The sequence below is a fragment of the Blennius ocellaris genome, assembly GCF_963422515.1.
Source record: "Blennius ocellaris genome assembly, chromosome: 4".
NCBI lineage: Eukaryota > Metazoa > Chordata > Actinopteri > Blenniiformes > Blenniidae > Blennius > Blennius ocellaris.
In genome coordinates, this window is record NC_137653.1 from 20,652,188 (window position 1) to 20,667,767 (window position 15,580).

The 15,580-nt window shown below is 39.4% G+C and overlaps 1 protein-coding gene across 1 annotated transcript; it reads right to left on the reverse strand.

The window, feature by feature from the left end:
• Nucleotides 1–3,193: 3,193 nt before the first annotated feature.
• On the reverse strand, nucleotides 3,194–14,964 carry LOC308129853 (inter-alpha-trypsin inhibitor heavy chain H3-like). The gene is made up of 22 exons (XM_080495960.1): nucleotides 14,833–14,964; nucleotides 12,531–12,587; nucleotides 12,407–12,430; nucleotides 10,705–10,859; nucleotides 10,509–10,613; nucleotides 10,215–10,377; nucleotides 9,891–10,001; nucleotides 9,656–9,781; nucleotides 8,807–8,923; nucleotides 8,557–8,725; nucleotides 7,799–7,924; nucleotides 7,484–7,665; nucleotides 7,215–7,400; nucleotides 6,492–6,631; nucleotides 6,253–6,413; nucleotides 6,007–6,036; nucleotides 5,412–5,522; nucleotides 4,891–5,004; nucleotides 4,597–4,798; nucleotides 4,178–4,353; nucleotides 4,005–4,095; nucleotides 3,194–3,902 (listed from the first exon to the last, which is right to left on the reverse strand). The coding sequence occupies exons 1-22, from the start codon at nucleotides 14,941–14,943 to the stop codon at nucleotides 3,764–3,766; spliced, it is 2,796 nt and encodes a 931-aa protein (XP_080352086.1). The 5' UTR covers nucleotides 14,944–14,964; the 3' UTR covers nucleotides 3,194–3,763.
• Nucleotides 14,965–15,580: the final 616 nt, after the last annotated feature.

Below are 15,580 nucleotides of genomic sequence, written 5' to 3' on the forward strand. Positions count from 1 at the left end.
CAACAAGAGAGCTGAACATACAAGCAAAATCCTTCCTTCTGGAGATGATAATGTATTTCAAAGTCAACAAACTTAACGCTTTCCTAATGAAATATGTCAGAGCAAGTAAATTACACAACTGACACAAATCTTCAGTAGAGTACATGTGCATTTCAGACAGTTATCATCACTCTTACTTGTAATAGCATCCATCTCCTATACTGGTTATGCTCTGTTCAGGGCTGCAGGGTGCTGGAGCCAATAGCTGACTATGGGCCAGGTCAGGATACACCCTGGACAGGTCACCAGTCCATCACAGGGGAAACAGAGAGACAAGCAACCACACACACATACATTTACAATTTGGAGTAATTCAGGGTGTCAGATTAAACTCACGTGTAGGCTTTTGGACAGTGGGACTTCACATGGACATGGGAAACCAAAGAACACGTGAGAATGCAAACTCCACTTGACCCATTAACGTTTTCACTGTGAGGACAGAGTCCGTTTCACAACACTTACTTTAAAATATATGTTGTCCGGTCAAGAATTCAAGTGGAAAACATGTGTTACTACATAATTGCAGTCTGAAGTCAGGTTATCAGTTGCATCTCAAAGGTGAAAGTTAACCATGTGTGGCATTGTCAACCCTACAAGTGTGTGCATTACAGTAAAAGTTCAGTTGCTATGGAGTTAATTTCATTTCTACATCATGCTGTTGAATTTTCATAGCATAGAAACTGCCTGAACAAAATGGCTTTCATGGCAATATAGCCCGGTTAACATGGCATGTTTTCTCTTCTTGAATGAAGGTAAATTTACATAGTGTTTTTCCACTGATTTAACAGCAGCCAAAGCACATTACAATGTTAGTCACATTCACACACCAGTAGAGGTGGCTGCAATGCAAGATAACATTTTGGGGCTCAGTATCTTGCTCAAGGACACAGACAGATTGGGGATCAAACCTGCAACTTTATGACTGAGAGGCAACCCACTCTAATAACTGAGCAGTGTTGTACTTATAATCAATAAATAATAACAGTAAATACATGAAGAACCTACGTAGCCCCTCTGGTGACATTGGTGAAAAAAATATTATTGCTTAATAACGCGTGGGCTCCATAAGAACCTACTTTGTTAGCTAAAAAAAATCAACAAAAATAATATCTAAAATTTATATTATAGAAAATGTCCATTATTTCTCATATGAAAAAAATATTGATTGATTTATCTCTTTGTGAAAAGATATGCATTTGATTAGTTATTAATATAACAGTTTGTTTTATGTTTTGGGGAATTTATTATAGCATAACTTAATAATTAAGTAGAGGCTTATAAATTAGACATTTGCAATCTATGGGTTTAATAGGTTTTACTTCTTCACAGTTGTTTTTTGGGACATCCAATCTGTATACATTGCATTGTTTGGATTTGTTTGAAAATATCTCCTCTTTGATGACTAATGTAAAATCCTCTACTTGTCTTTTACATGCTTGAATTTCAATTAAAAAAAAAAAAGTTATTCCTGTATTGCTGCAGTTTTTGAAAACAGATGAAATAAGCTGAATATGTAGAAAGCAGAAAGCCTGTGGGTTTTATTCTGTGGACACATGGTAATGCAAACAGCATGCTAACCCTCAGTCATCCTGCACTTTCTCAAGCAATTAGCTCATAATTAATACAGTTATAGACGAGAAAAGACTCCACAAGATCATATTGGAAATCATGTGGCTCCACACGCAAGATTAACAAAGCATCTAAACAGGCTTTTACCTTTCAGATGGTTGTTGCCATAGACATACTGGTTGTTGCTAACTAGTACAAGTCACCCCCCCCCAAAAAAAATTTAAAAAAAAATCCAGCCAAACCACCAATCAAATTGTAAAACTTTCAAAGAAAACAGATAAAAAAACAAACAAACAAACAAACAAATGTCTTAAGAGGAGCAGAGCAACATAATACAACATAATATTGAGACCTGAGATGAGACATCAGCTATGATAAATTAAAAACTAACTACCTTGTTGCTATTAAACTCGCCTCAAAGCCATGCTGTCAGGGTGAGTTTGTAAAAAAAACAACAACATTTAGATTGCAACAGCTATAGGAGAAGATTTACTGCATTTTACACCAGAAGGATTCATAACATTGGATTTATGTTGAGATTGTAGTAATTTTTTTTGGACAATAATTGTTTGGTAAATATTTTCATCACATAGACTGCGCCCACAAAGGAAATCTTAAATATTGTTTCATTTTAAACTTAAAGGTACTTTACTGATCCGACCAATTCAAGATGAAGTTGTGATGTAGAATGTGACCCCTGAATTCAAATGTGTTTGTCTATAGCTTGGTGACAACAGCTGTGGATAACAACAACAACAACAACAACAATAATAATAAACACAGGTTTCAATAGGATCCTTCAACACCAGGGGTGTCCAACGTCTGTCCTGGAGGGCCGGTGTTCTGCAGGCTTTAGCTCTCTCCCAGTTGCAGCACACCTTATTGCAATGAATGGCTCATTATTGGGCTTTTTCACAACCATGGTCATTTCATTCAGGTACGCTGAAGCAGGGAAAGAACTAAAGCATGCAGGACCTCGGCCCTCCAGGACTGAGTTTGGACACCCCGGTTCAGCACTTTCAGGACCCCGACATAGCGAGGCAAATCTGGTTGGTATTTTTGCAGCTTTTAGTTGAGCCAATCCTGAGCTCTGCTATTGGGTATGCTGCTGCACTGACAAGACCTCAAAGACATACTTTATGCTTCAGAGCTGTAATTACTGTCACTGCTTACATCAGTGCTGTTGTGTGACAAGCTGAGGAAGGCACAGAAATCTCACCAACATCAAAGAGAGTCTCCATAAAGTTGCATTAGACTATGTTTTGACGAGGACGTGTTTGTTTAGAGCAGGGGTGTCCAACCTTGGTCCTCAAGAGCCCCTGTCCTGCATGTCTCAGTCTCTCCCTGCTTCACCACACCTGATCTAATGATGACATTAGATCATCAACCAAGGTTGTGAAAAAGCCCAGTAACGAGCCCCTCATTACAATCAGGTGTGTTGCAACTGGGAGGAGCTAAACCCTGCAGGACAGGAGCCGTCGAGGACCAGGGTTGGACACCCCGGGTTTATAGGAAGCCAATTGTACAAACTCGTGTGGTGTTGTTTTTAAAGCACATTAATAAAATCAGGAACAAGATACCAATATGTGAATAACTGTTTTATTGGATCTGACATTTATTGACAGTGACTGTAGCAAACGTATCTTCCAATCCAAAGGTCAGCTGTTCAATCCCCAACTCAACCTGGGAATGTAGGACATTGGATGGCCTGTTGTTATAATATAGAATTAGCCATGCAATTCAGAAGCGGAAAAAAATGAAGATGAATGGTTTCATCTTTACTGTGAGCAAAACCCCTAAATCCACTAATATATTGTCTCATTGTGGCCATTTACATGACATTAAAATATGCCACTGTGACGGATTCACCTCCAGTGTTATTCGTCCTTCAAAATGTTTCCTGTAACCAAAATAATTATTTGATTATGAAAAAAATGAATGTCAGTTAATATCGTGACATATTTAGAATTATATCACTCTGTGGCATTCACTCAGTGCGATACATTTCTCACCATATATTTCCTGTGATCATGTAATTACAAACAGCCCTTGCTTTCCCTCTGGGCCTCACATACACTGCGACCCACTCAATAGCACACGGCCACTGTTCCCTCTGTTAGAGCAACATCACTGACAGGTTGCTCTCTTGAGAGATTCATTCATCCTTTAAAAGGCCCAATACAATGTAGTCTGAGGCGGTTCCATCGATGAGGCCTGCGCCATCGTTGCTGATGAACCAGCAGGGGGTACTCTCTCCATTTTTCACATCTCTGCTGAAATCTTTCTGCCAGTGTCTGAAGAACATATTCAGACAAAAAAAAAGACATGTGTATAGGCAGAATAAATACACTCCTGCATTGAATTTGGTTGAAGAAGAAGAAGAAGAAGAAACACACCTGGTTACATTCAGTGTTTGTCCCTTCACATACATGACGGCATAGTTCTTCTGCACTTCCACTTCAAACTCAACCCCGTTGTAGAACTGACCTGAGGTTAATAGGATTCACACATGAGGAATCGTGGGTCGTAAAATAGTGACACGGTCGTATTATGCAGGGCTGTACTCAACCTAGCAGGCCGTGAACTGAAGCAGACAGGTGGTGGCTGTCCAGGGTGTAGAAACCCAGGTAGTCTTGCTGGTCATGTTGCCTCCTCCATACCTTTGTGTGCTTGATGACCATAAATCTAACTGAGTGCCTCAGTGTCACTGTCAGGCTGCAGTTATTAGTTATTCTGAGGTCAATGCTGGAAGAGACACCAAAAAAAAGAAGAAGAAAGATTGATGATTGACAGGAATACACCAATGTGATTATTCCCTGTCTTTATAATACACAGAATCCGTGTGTGCTGATGTGATTTAGCTATATTTGGGTTGAATTCATTCTGAAAAGCATTTTCAGTAAGAGAATTACTGAGAAACAGCTGGTTTCATAACAGGATTTGTTGTCCAGTAAGTGTAGATAATATTCACAAGAAGCTGCCACTCACTTGGTTTTTTTGATGCATCCCGTATCGGACCACAGCAGCTTGATCTGCTCACCATTGTAGAAGACAGAGATGCCCTGTGTGCTCACCTCCAGCCTCACCCCGAGCTTCTGATGGGCGATCACAAAACGGCCAAAGTAGGTGTTGATGTTTCCCCCTGGAAGGACTTTCTTTTTGCCAATAATTTGTCCGTTAACCAAGAAGCCTATATTAAGCAACGGAAATAAATTATTCGGATTATTATTGCAGGAAACAAACTTGTGCTTTCACTATAGTGTGATTGAACCTTGGACTGACCTGACTTTGCGTCTCTGACCAGGTTGAAAATGGTTCCTGGTTTATCGTTGATGTTGAAGCACAGAGCGTCGTCTCTGTCGGGGAGCTCGATGAGGAAATGAGGATCTCCATCAACTGCAGGTGAGCCGGAGGATAATCAAAACAATATACAAAATCGAAGAGACCCTTCATGACGTTCATGAAATCACTTAAATTTATCCTAAGGAATTCATCTAACTGGGCAAGGTTCAATCTCCTACTGTCCAAAGTCTGAATAATGCAAGTATAGAAGATGGATGAATAGATGTTGTCATAAATGCTCTCTCACAACCAAAAATATGTAATGGTCATATCAGAGTAAAACGTTAAGAATATCTAAAATCTGTCCATGAGAGGAAGCAATCTTTATTTCTTGACCTGTTCCTGGCGCTTAATGAAGAGACAGATTAAATATTACTGCATAAACATGGTCAAATGTTGCTTTAACTAACAAATCCAGTTAAATAGAATGAAATAGAGTTTTAATAGTGTGCACGATTTACCATCTGATGCCCCTCGTGAACGGGAACTGGAGCTGGGCCGACTCAAGACACGAGTAGGAGATCTGAAAGTAGAACGTGACGGTTGGGATTTCTGGGAACGCTGTGCCTGGCCTGTAAAATACAAACAATTATATCATTACAAATATCATCAAATTACATGCCCCTTGCAAAGTTTGAACAAATTAATTTCAGTCATTACAAATGGAACATTTGTACTTTATATTTATAAAAATTGATAGTAGAGCTTTTGCCTGGAGCTTGCGAGCTTTGCCAGTTTGGGGATACAATCAGGGTCAGATTTGAATTTAAATCAGAAGGAATCTCGTTTTTTTTACATCCTCCAAGCATTAAACATTGCTCAGCACAAGGACATATACTTCTACCAAAGGAGGGCAAAGACAAAATTATTAAGGAATAATAATAATATTAAAAGTAAGGAGAAAAAAAGGTAATCAATTAAATGTGACTCCCGCTCTCAATCACACTAGCTGAAGAAAGGGCTGGAAAGCATAAACTACATTTTATCGAGGTGTTTAATCTAAAGAATATTTATCTTCTATGATAAACATAAAATATTGATTGAATATTTACAAACCTCGCTGTCTTTCGGCTTCCTGTCGCTGGGCTGTAAAACAGGGAAACAAGAAGAAAACAGGCGTGGATAAATGTCAATTCTGATTTAACCTGTTAACTAAACCAGTAGATAAAATTGCAAGATACATTTTGAATACAAAGCCAAGTGTGGATGCTCAGTTCTGCGGTTCAGCAGTTAAGATAAACACGAGATAACTTTCCCATTAAATTATTATGAGAAGAAAATTAACCGTCAAGGTTTCTCTACCCTCAGTCAATTTATCTGCAATCAGAGAACCGTCTGATCCGTCCTCGGTGTCCGGCTTAGTGACAACCATGGAGGTGAGAGGGGTGACGAAGCCATACTGCAGAGACATCGCCAGGGCCCGGGCAGTCGCATTGTCTTTCTTTTGCTGCGAGCCCAAGTCACTGGAAAAAAAGAAAAATACGTTTATTTTTATACATATATATATATATATGTATATCAACTTTTAGAGATAAACCTACCTGTTTTCCAGAAGCTGCTGGATGGTGAGGTAAGCCCACAAGCGCTCAGTGAAATCCCCAAATACATACTCTAAATGTGGGTACGTCGTGTGCCAATCTGACACGCTGGCCTTTCCCTGCACCTGGAAGTCTTCTTGAGGCTGCAGGAAGATGAGAGAATAAGAGACACTCTATACTTGTTGGCAAAATGTCTCATTTTCATAAAAGGAATTTTACCGAGAGACTTTGAACCTCTGAGGAACTTAGTTGACGAGTGTTTTATCTGTACAAAGCGGCACAAAATGAAGTGATTGCAGAGGTTTTTTGGAGTACTGAAGATTTCTGATTACCTGTAGAATGGTGGAATTCTTCTGCTCCTACAGCATTTTGTCAATCAATAAAATTTAAGGAAAGGTTGTGCTCTCTCTGGATAGGTTGCCTTCTACTACCTGGATCGTATGGACGACTTCAATCAGATTCTCAAACATAACAAATGCTCCACTTTTTGTATGAAGACATTTATAAAGAAAAGTTGATAAAAAAAAAATATATACAGTATATATTTAGTTTTGTAGAAAAACACAAACAACTGGTGATCACTTCGTTCACAATATATCAGTTTTCAGTCTAACTGACTAACTGGAACTGAGACAGCCAGCGTTACTCGATCGGACTCAACTTCAAGTTTCTAACTTTCTAACCTTTAACTTCAAGTTAAAGGTTAGAAAGTGATTTCTTCCTTACCCCTTGAGCAAACACTTCAACCAAAAAGTTGTCCATGTCGTTTTCATCCAGCTGACCAGCCACCACAATCTCTGAGCCATTGAACAACTGGCTGTAGTGATTTTTTGTCAAGTGACCCACTTTGTTGTCAGAATAACGCAGGTCCACCTCCAACAGCAGAGGGCTGGACACTTCCTCATAAAAGCCCTGGGAAAGGGAAGGAAATGGAAATGTGTGACAAACGTTTCCAAACACATCCTTGAAGGTACCAGCAGACAACCTCTCCCTACCTGGAGCTGAACTACTGCATCTGAGGCCTCAAAGATCCGACGTGCCAGGCCCTTGTTCTGTCTGCTCATCACATCCAGAAAGGAGTACGCCACCTCATTTCCAAAGCCCAGACAAAACAGAGACATATTCCCCCCGATAGCAGAACGCACGTTCATCTGGATAGTTGAGGAGTCGGACACGCCTGCAGGAGCAAGCGTACAAGTATTAAAAAATACTGAATCCCAATCAATCCAATCCTAGGCAACTTGGTGTAAAATGATCTTCCATCAATATGCAGCGTTTATGCACAGTTGAGAATTTCAGTGGCAGTTCACCGGAGTTTGGCATCCCGTCGGTCAGTAAGATGATCATATCAGCACTCCGGTCTGGAACCTTTTCACCTCGTCTTTCACTCTGCAGCATTGTCACTGCCCTTAGCACGGCAGCATTGATATTGGTGGCTGAAAAGCAATAAAACTATTTAAAAAATATATATATTGGCATATGATGTGTTGGCAAAAAAATTAGAGAGATTTATTCTTGCACTGATAGCTTTTTTTTTACTTTCTCTGTGATCACTGTAAACAAAACACACACTATCTGAGGCTTATTCAACCAACAAACAACAAACAAACCAGCTCTTCCATGTAACTTTTTCTTGAAGCTCATTTTTGTCCATTTATCTTTACCATGATCATTTTTAATTTTTTTTTATGTTTGTAATATTAAAAGTAGGTTTAAATATTCACATATCTTCTGGTTAAGCTACTGTTCTCTTTTCTTCTCTTCATTGCCATTGTAATGTAGCAAATGAATAAAATATGTCAAACGACGCAGTTTAATGTCATTCTAAAGATTATGTTTTACGATCTATTGTAACCAGCTGGAATTGAAGCAAGCCAGCAACAAAAACATTTTTTAATTTAGACCTGCTGATGCTCACCAGAAGTTTTTTTCAAATGGATTTGTACATACTGAACATAAAGTTAGAAAAAAAAAACCCTCCACTATATTATAAAATGATATACAGTAGTATAATGATCTCTACCAAGCCAAACAGGAAGGAGAATGGATCCAAATGACGCCGCCATACCTCCACTGTCTTGTATTTTCTTGATGTAACGTATTGCTTCGTTGACATTATCCTTTGTTGCTTTGGTAAGGAACTTCTTCCAGGGCGTTATTTTACTATCAAACAGGATGATAGCAAAGTGGTCTTCTTCATGGAGGTCATTCAGGATGGCAACCATTGCTTCCCGGGTCTGGGAAGATTCACAATTTCACAGATGGAAGGTGGTACAGTGACACCCTGTGGTGTACTGTCTCACATACGAGTCGTTTACCTGTTTAATCTTCGTTCCTCTCATCGATCCGCTGATGTCAATCACAAACACAACATTCTTTGGGACTCTGGAAAGGTCAGGGGGGGAGAAGAAGTGCACAAAGTATCCATTCACAGCCTGAAGGGAACAAGAGAAACCAAGGATGAACGTGAATTCTGTCTTATTCAGTGTTTGGAAAGCTAGTGATAATTATCAGGATTACTATTTTCTGAGAATGAAGACTAGCTTGTCTTGTATCGCTGACACTTAATCTAAGCTGTCAGCACTGCTTGTGTTAATCTAATGACTGATTCACTTAATTAATTCAGCTGAATTTACACTTGTACTTATTTTGGTCTGTTTGAGTTAATCAGACACTGTTGAATTTGGGTATTTTCAACAACAAGCATTCAATGGTGAGGATGCTTCTTCTTTTTTTTGGGCAGTATCATACCTTGACGAGGAATTAATGATAACACACAGCAACCAAAAAAGCGGACATGCAAACAACAGAAACAGTTATAATCAGTGAGAAAAATGTCAAATTAAAGCTGCTGATTTATGCTGCTGAATATATAATGTTGCTGTTGCAATAGTGATTTAGTTCCCAAGTAATGAAGGATTCCTCATCCTGTGATCAAAGACTGAGGCTCCTACCCTGAGCAGAGGAAGCAGCTTCACAGCTGCAAGCAATGAATAAAGGCACTGCGGAAACATCAGTAACTGTATGATTGTACAAAAGCTACGTGTCTCTATATAGTTCAGTTTAAGTATGCAGCAAATTATTATTGTTAACTGTGACTGTAATACTGCAACTGTGCGTCTCATAAAACTAATGTTCATGTACTGCTGTTAATGTTGTTAACTGACCTGAATCTCCCCAAGGTCCTTCTCTCGTTTCACATCATACGTGATGATGAAGTCTCCGTTGATCACTGAGCCTTCACATCCTGGACATTTTTGCTGCTCTGCTGTCGGTGAGAAGAAAATGCGTGCCTGAGAGGAAAAAGAATAATAATTTAATTATTTGACATTGATGTACACATTCTTCATACGTAAAAGCTAAATAGTGAAAGCATTAAAAAGAAGTAAAAAAAAACATTACCGTTGTGTCTGTTACAGTTTTCTCTACCAAGGGGAGCAGCTCATTGGTCAGAAAAGTTGCTGTGGCTTCGACAAAGGAAATACCTTGTGGCTCATAGATGTCTGCCTGAATCTGTCTCCACACACACACACACACACACACCCACACACACACACACACACACACACACACACACACACACACACACACACACACACATCGAGACATTAAAACAAAAGTCATTAAAGTATCCACACAGTTGTTCAGCTCATCCTGGTGGTGTCATTACTTAGAAGAAACAAACAAACAAACAAAAAAAAAAACTAAGAAAGGTGTGTAATCAACCTGAAACTCCTGCACCGGCTGTTCAGTTTTAAGTCGAGACAGAATTTCATATTTTCCCAGTTTCCGCTGTAGAAGTTCCTCGTAGGTCAGAATGAAGGTCACACTGCTCTGGGCAGCAACGTTGACGGAAACTGAAAACTTCTCCATGTTTCTTCCAGAAGCCCTGGAATCAGTGGTAAATAGATTTCACTTCTATACCTTGAAGAGTCTCCAAAGTGCTTCATACTGCTCATAGATTAGTTTATAGGTGTATTTTCATGCGACCGCGTCGAGAACATCTTTCGTCAAACATACTTGACAAGTCCAGCAGTCTGGCCTGAGGAAACCGCCTTGTCGTACTGTTTCTTAGCTTTTTCCTTCTCCTTCACCTGTCCCACATAGCTCCGACCATCCATCTCCCTGTGAAACACATGAGCATTAGTCAAAAACCCGCACACGTTACACACCGGGGGGGGGGGGGGGGGGGCATCGCTTTCCAGTTTTGACTGACATGGTAAAGTTGGTGATGAAGGCAGTCTTGGGTAGGTCCATTTCGAAGAAGACTTCCTGGGAGGTGTTTGCTTTGTTCATAGCCTTGGAGGTCATGATGGTGTGGGCGAAGCGAGATGTGACGATGCAGCCGAGTTTAACGCTGTACACCTCCACCTATATGACGACATCACGGGAAGTGAGGAACGCTTGTGCAAGTGTTGATTTATAGAACTTTACAATAAGTGTATCGTTTACAAGACAATTGCTGGATCATTTCGGAAAAAAAAAAAGACTCAGTATTTCATCTGTTATTATACTTATTTATTTCTATTCAGTGTTTTTACGATTGACCTGACTGTTGGTCACTCTCAGTCATGCATTATTTTTATTGTCTGCCAAGATTTCTCTAAATCTTCAATACGTTTTGTGTATTGCTTTGATATAAATTTCACAATGATCTCTGCATGATAGGTTCAAAGTTTTTTGGGCAGTATTCACATATTTCATGCACAAATCTGAATCCCTGATTGCAAGTGTGATATTGTGGAAAATAAATAAATTCATGATGACAATGAAATGAAATGTAATGTAAATGCATTAAAATGATTAATGTAAACATCATATCATCAAATACAATTTCACCTGATCAGAGGGTTCCTTATTGTGTTTACAGTGTCACTTGTCAGAGGTTGTTTATTTCTAAGCAGAATGGGTATTTAAGATGAGACTCACTTGTCTGAACCAAAACTGGAGTGTGTGGGATCAAATCGTAGCTCAAGTCAAATTGATTTGGAAAATAAAAATGGATACCCTGCACTATATGATGGCGTGCCAGAGCCCATGTAGTGGTTTCCAGTACAGGATCATGTCTGTTCGAAACGCGGTGCTGCCTTCAGGACTGTAGATTGTTGTATACAATATTGACTTTTAGCTTTGTGCAGGGAGATTTCTAATTGGTTGGTTAGTTGCTTTTTATGAAACTTTTGAGCATTTTTTTTTTTTTTTGACACATTGCTGAAACCGATGCACATCTTAACTAAAAGCCAGGCATGTTACGAATTGGTACATTATCAACTTCTTTGAGGTGGCTTCTTAAAATCAAATTCAAAACAAGTTGCTATTATTCACAAACAAATACAATTGTTTCACTTTCCACATTCATACAATGTTTTCTAATTCTACAATGAATAAAATGTGTGGATTTTTTTTTTCTCCAGAAATGTGTTAATTATTGCCTTAGAGGGATAGAGGTTTGCAGATTAAGATGCTTCATGTCATCAGGGTTATTTCACAGCAAACGAGAGGACAAAGCATCCTGTTGTTGTTTCTCCCCCGAACTCTGGATCAGACGTCATGAGAAATGCCCCTCATGATGTCTGTCACACTGCAGGGTCACTATGACTTTGAGCTGAAGTTTTTACAGTTTCTCATACTGGCAAATGCTTTGAGAATCAAACACAGATGAATGAATCGCTCCCAGCATGTTTGTTTTCTCCGAAGAACGAAGAATAAAAGAAAACATGTGCCAATGGTCACCAGAGAGAAGCGGAATAAGTACCATCTGGAAGCAATGATGATGAGCGAACAATACCAGCACAGAGAAAAAAAGACTAATCGGCTGTTGTTTGCATTTTGTTGTTGTTGTTGTTGTTTTTTATTTTAAGTTGAGACGTTTATAGAATTCATTTGATAGCGTTCTACTTAAATGAAAAGTTTCTCACGTCTGCAACCTTTGTACTTCTTTTCTGCAAAAGAAAAAAAACAGAGTGAGAGCCTTATAAACACAGCAAATTAAAATTAATTTGTTGTTGTCACCTCTTTAAGTGAAGGCTTTTTTTTGTTTACCTTCATCGATCGAGTGTGTCGTCCCCCTCCAGTCTTCTGGACCTCAGTGTAGAATGACTGCAAGGTTAAGACAAAAAAAAAGAAAAAAACCCAACCATTTATCAAGATTTCATCAGTAATAAATGGTTCATGGATTATTCATCACTAGTAAAGCTGCCATTTATCTCTTTTGCTGAATATGTTTTGAAGCCGGTTTTACAAGAATATCAAGCAAGCAGCCCAAAGCTTCATCTGGGAAGACAGGTGTGTATCACGCAAAGGTCTCAATGTAGGCGTGGGAAAGGATTTATAACTGTAAAGGACAAACCAGAAAGAAATCATGAAACTTGGCAACAACGGGGGGGTTAAAAACAATTTTGTAATGTCGTAATGTGGATTGATTATCTGGTGCTATATTGCACTATGGGAAGAATCAAGGCAGCACATGTATTATGATGCTTTGAGCAGCACAATGTGGATGTTACCCTGACTGGTACAACAGGCATTAAGCACTGTTGCAAACAATTTATACTCATTAGGAGAAACAGTATTCTCCGTTGAGAGATGTGTGTTTCAGCAGGACGATGCACCCGGATAAAAGGCAACATGGTTGAGGAGGGATTTGAGGAGCACAACAACCAGTCTGAGGCCGTAATTTCCCAAATCTCAATCCAAACAAACAAGTAACAGTGGCTTGCAAGAGTATTCATGTCCCTAGAACTTTTCCACATTTTGTCACATTACAACCACTAATGTACGTAAGTGCATTTTATTGGGATTTTATATGACTTAACACAACCTGCTGAATGATTGTGACGGAAGGGAAGGGCTGCCCTGAGTCAATAGTTTGTAGAACCACCTATAGCTGCAATCACAGCTGCACAGCTTTTGTGGGGTTCATCTCAACCAGATTTTCTCATCTAGAAATTGAAATGTCTCCCCATTCTTCTTTACAAAATAGTGTAGTGCCGGCGGGGCGCATACAGAATTGAGGAGATGGACTGTATTGCTCAGGATTGCATTTACTTGGAACCACTGGTAAATGTCAAGCTCAGAGGGGTGCGCTCACCCGCAACATCACCTCAGCTCAGGGTGTCCCACACAATGCACACAAATCTATCTTAACAAGACAACAAAAATGCACAAACGATAACTGAACAATTACCCGGCAATAACAGAACAACACAAATAACAGAACAACTCAAACATGGAACTCAAACATGTTTCTCACACTCCCTTGCACAAATTTCTGCCACACATAGCATTTGGCCTGTTGCCCAAAAAGTTTCAATTTTGGTCTCATCTGACCAGAAAACCTTCCTCCACATGTTTACTCCCACATGACTTGTGGCAAACTGCAAGCAGGACTTTATTCTGGCTCGGTCTCAACAATGGCCTTCTTCAAAGGATGGATTACATGGTAGTCAATAAAATGCTCGAAGCTTGAGATATTTTCCATAACTTAACCCTGTTTTAAACTTCATCACAGCTTTCTTCTTGACCTGCCAGGTGTCTTTCTCTGTCTTCATGATGCAGTTTGTTCATAAATGTTCATTAATGAACTTCTGAGGCCTTCACAGAGCAGTAGGATTAATACTGAGATTAGATTGCACAGAGGCTCTATGTTTTGCTAGAAAATATTTAGGGGTATCAGAGTAATGGTGGATGAATACATAATGTTTCCCTTCCACTTCATGTGGTGTTTATATAACACACAAAATTCCAATTATATACATTTGCATTCATGATTGTATTGTTAAAACCAAATGTGAAAACACCCTCATATCATATATCATATCCCCGAAGATTCAGTTTACTGAATTTGTGAGTATAACCTGCACAACTCCTAATAGAATGTTTGTGTTAAACCCCTTAAATCACATCTTGATAATTTCATTTCAGAGACATTATGGCTTGAGATAGAGGAAATTACAAAATAGTCATCATTACCATCTAAACATTCACGAGCCTGTCTATATTGCATTTCGGCTATTTATCATTGGACAAAGTGCAAAATGTACCTTAATGGATGTGTTTGATGTCTGGAAAGCATTTAATTGTGCACTGTGGGGTTTTTTTTTTCCTGGAAATGACTGGCTTACCACTCTCACTGCATGATTTCTATTTCAGGATTTTCTCTTGCTCCTTCAAACAGTAATCTAAACAGAACAAAAACACTGTTGTAGTTTCCAGAGCATATTGCTTCCTGCACACCCAAGGGTTGCTGCTGGGAAAGATTCAGGCTTTAACAACTGCATATACAATCGTTCACATAGACAACAAAACACATACAAATCCGACACATCTAGTTTGTTTTGGATACCTGCGTCCAATCTTCTTTACTGGAGACCTCCACGGCATTCTGGGCCTGAGCTGGTAGCCAGATACAAACCCACAGCAGCAGCAGCAGCAGGACTCTCCACACTGCAGGCATGGCTTGGAACTTGGACACTGATTCCCCTGGCATGGTTGAAAACAAGTGTGGAGGGAATTTGAGGCATGTGGGATCCAGTCTTCCCATAAATGATGCTCCGCCCACACATCACAATCCAGGAGGAGGGACCATCTGCCTCTACAACTGCTTTTTAACAGTATGTTTATGTGAGTCATTGTATATGCCTGTTTTCCTGGAAACTGCCGTGATCCGGGGTACTTAAGAAGGCATGAAAGAACTTGTCTATTGAGTGTTTGTTTTGTGTGTTTACTTATGCATGTTTATCACTGCATTGGTGCATCTATTTTCTCTCCACGGGCTGGGACAGGAATGATGTTGTGTAAACTGATGCCTGTATCAATTTCAGTTTAGACCTGCTGGTAAAATAAAGATCTCAGTCATTGTAAACACAGAAGACTGCATCTCAATATGTAGTTAGACCCAGTGTAACTTTTATTTTTGTATGGTGTGGTACAAGAGTCTTAAAGGAGACCTCAACTATAAGACCAGCCTGATTTTCCTTGGGAATGTGCTGCTTTCAAACAGATTGACACATTAACCAGGATATAATTTAATCATAAAACGATTAGGACATTATCAATTAGACATTCTCAAAGTCTGTGTCTTTGACGTATGA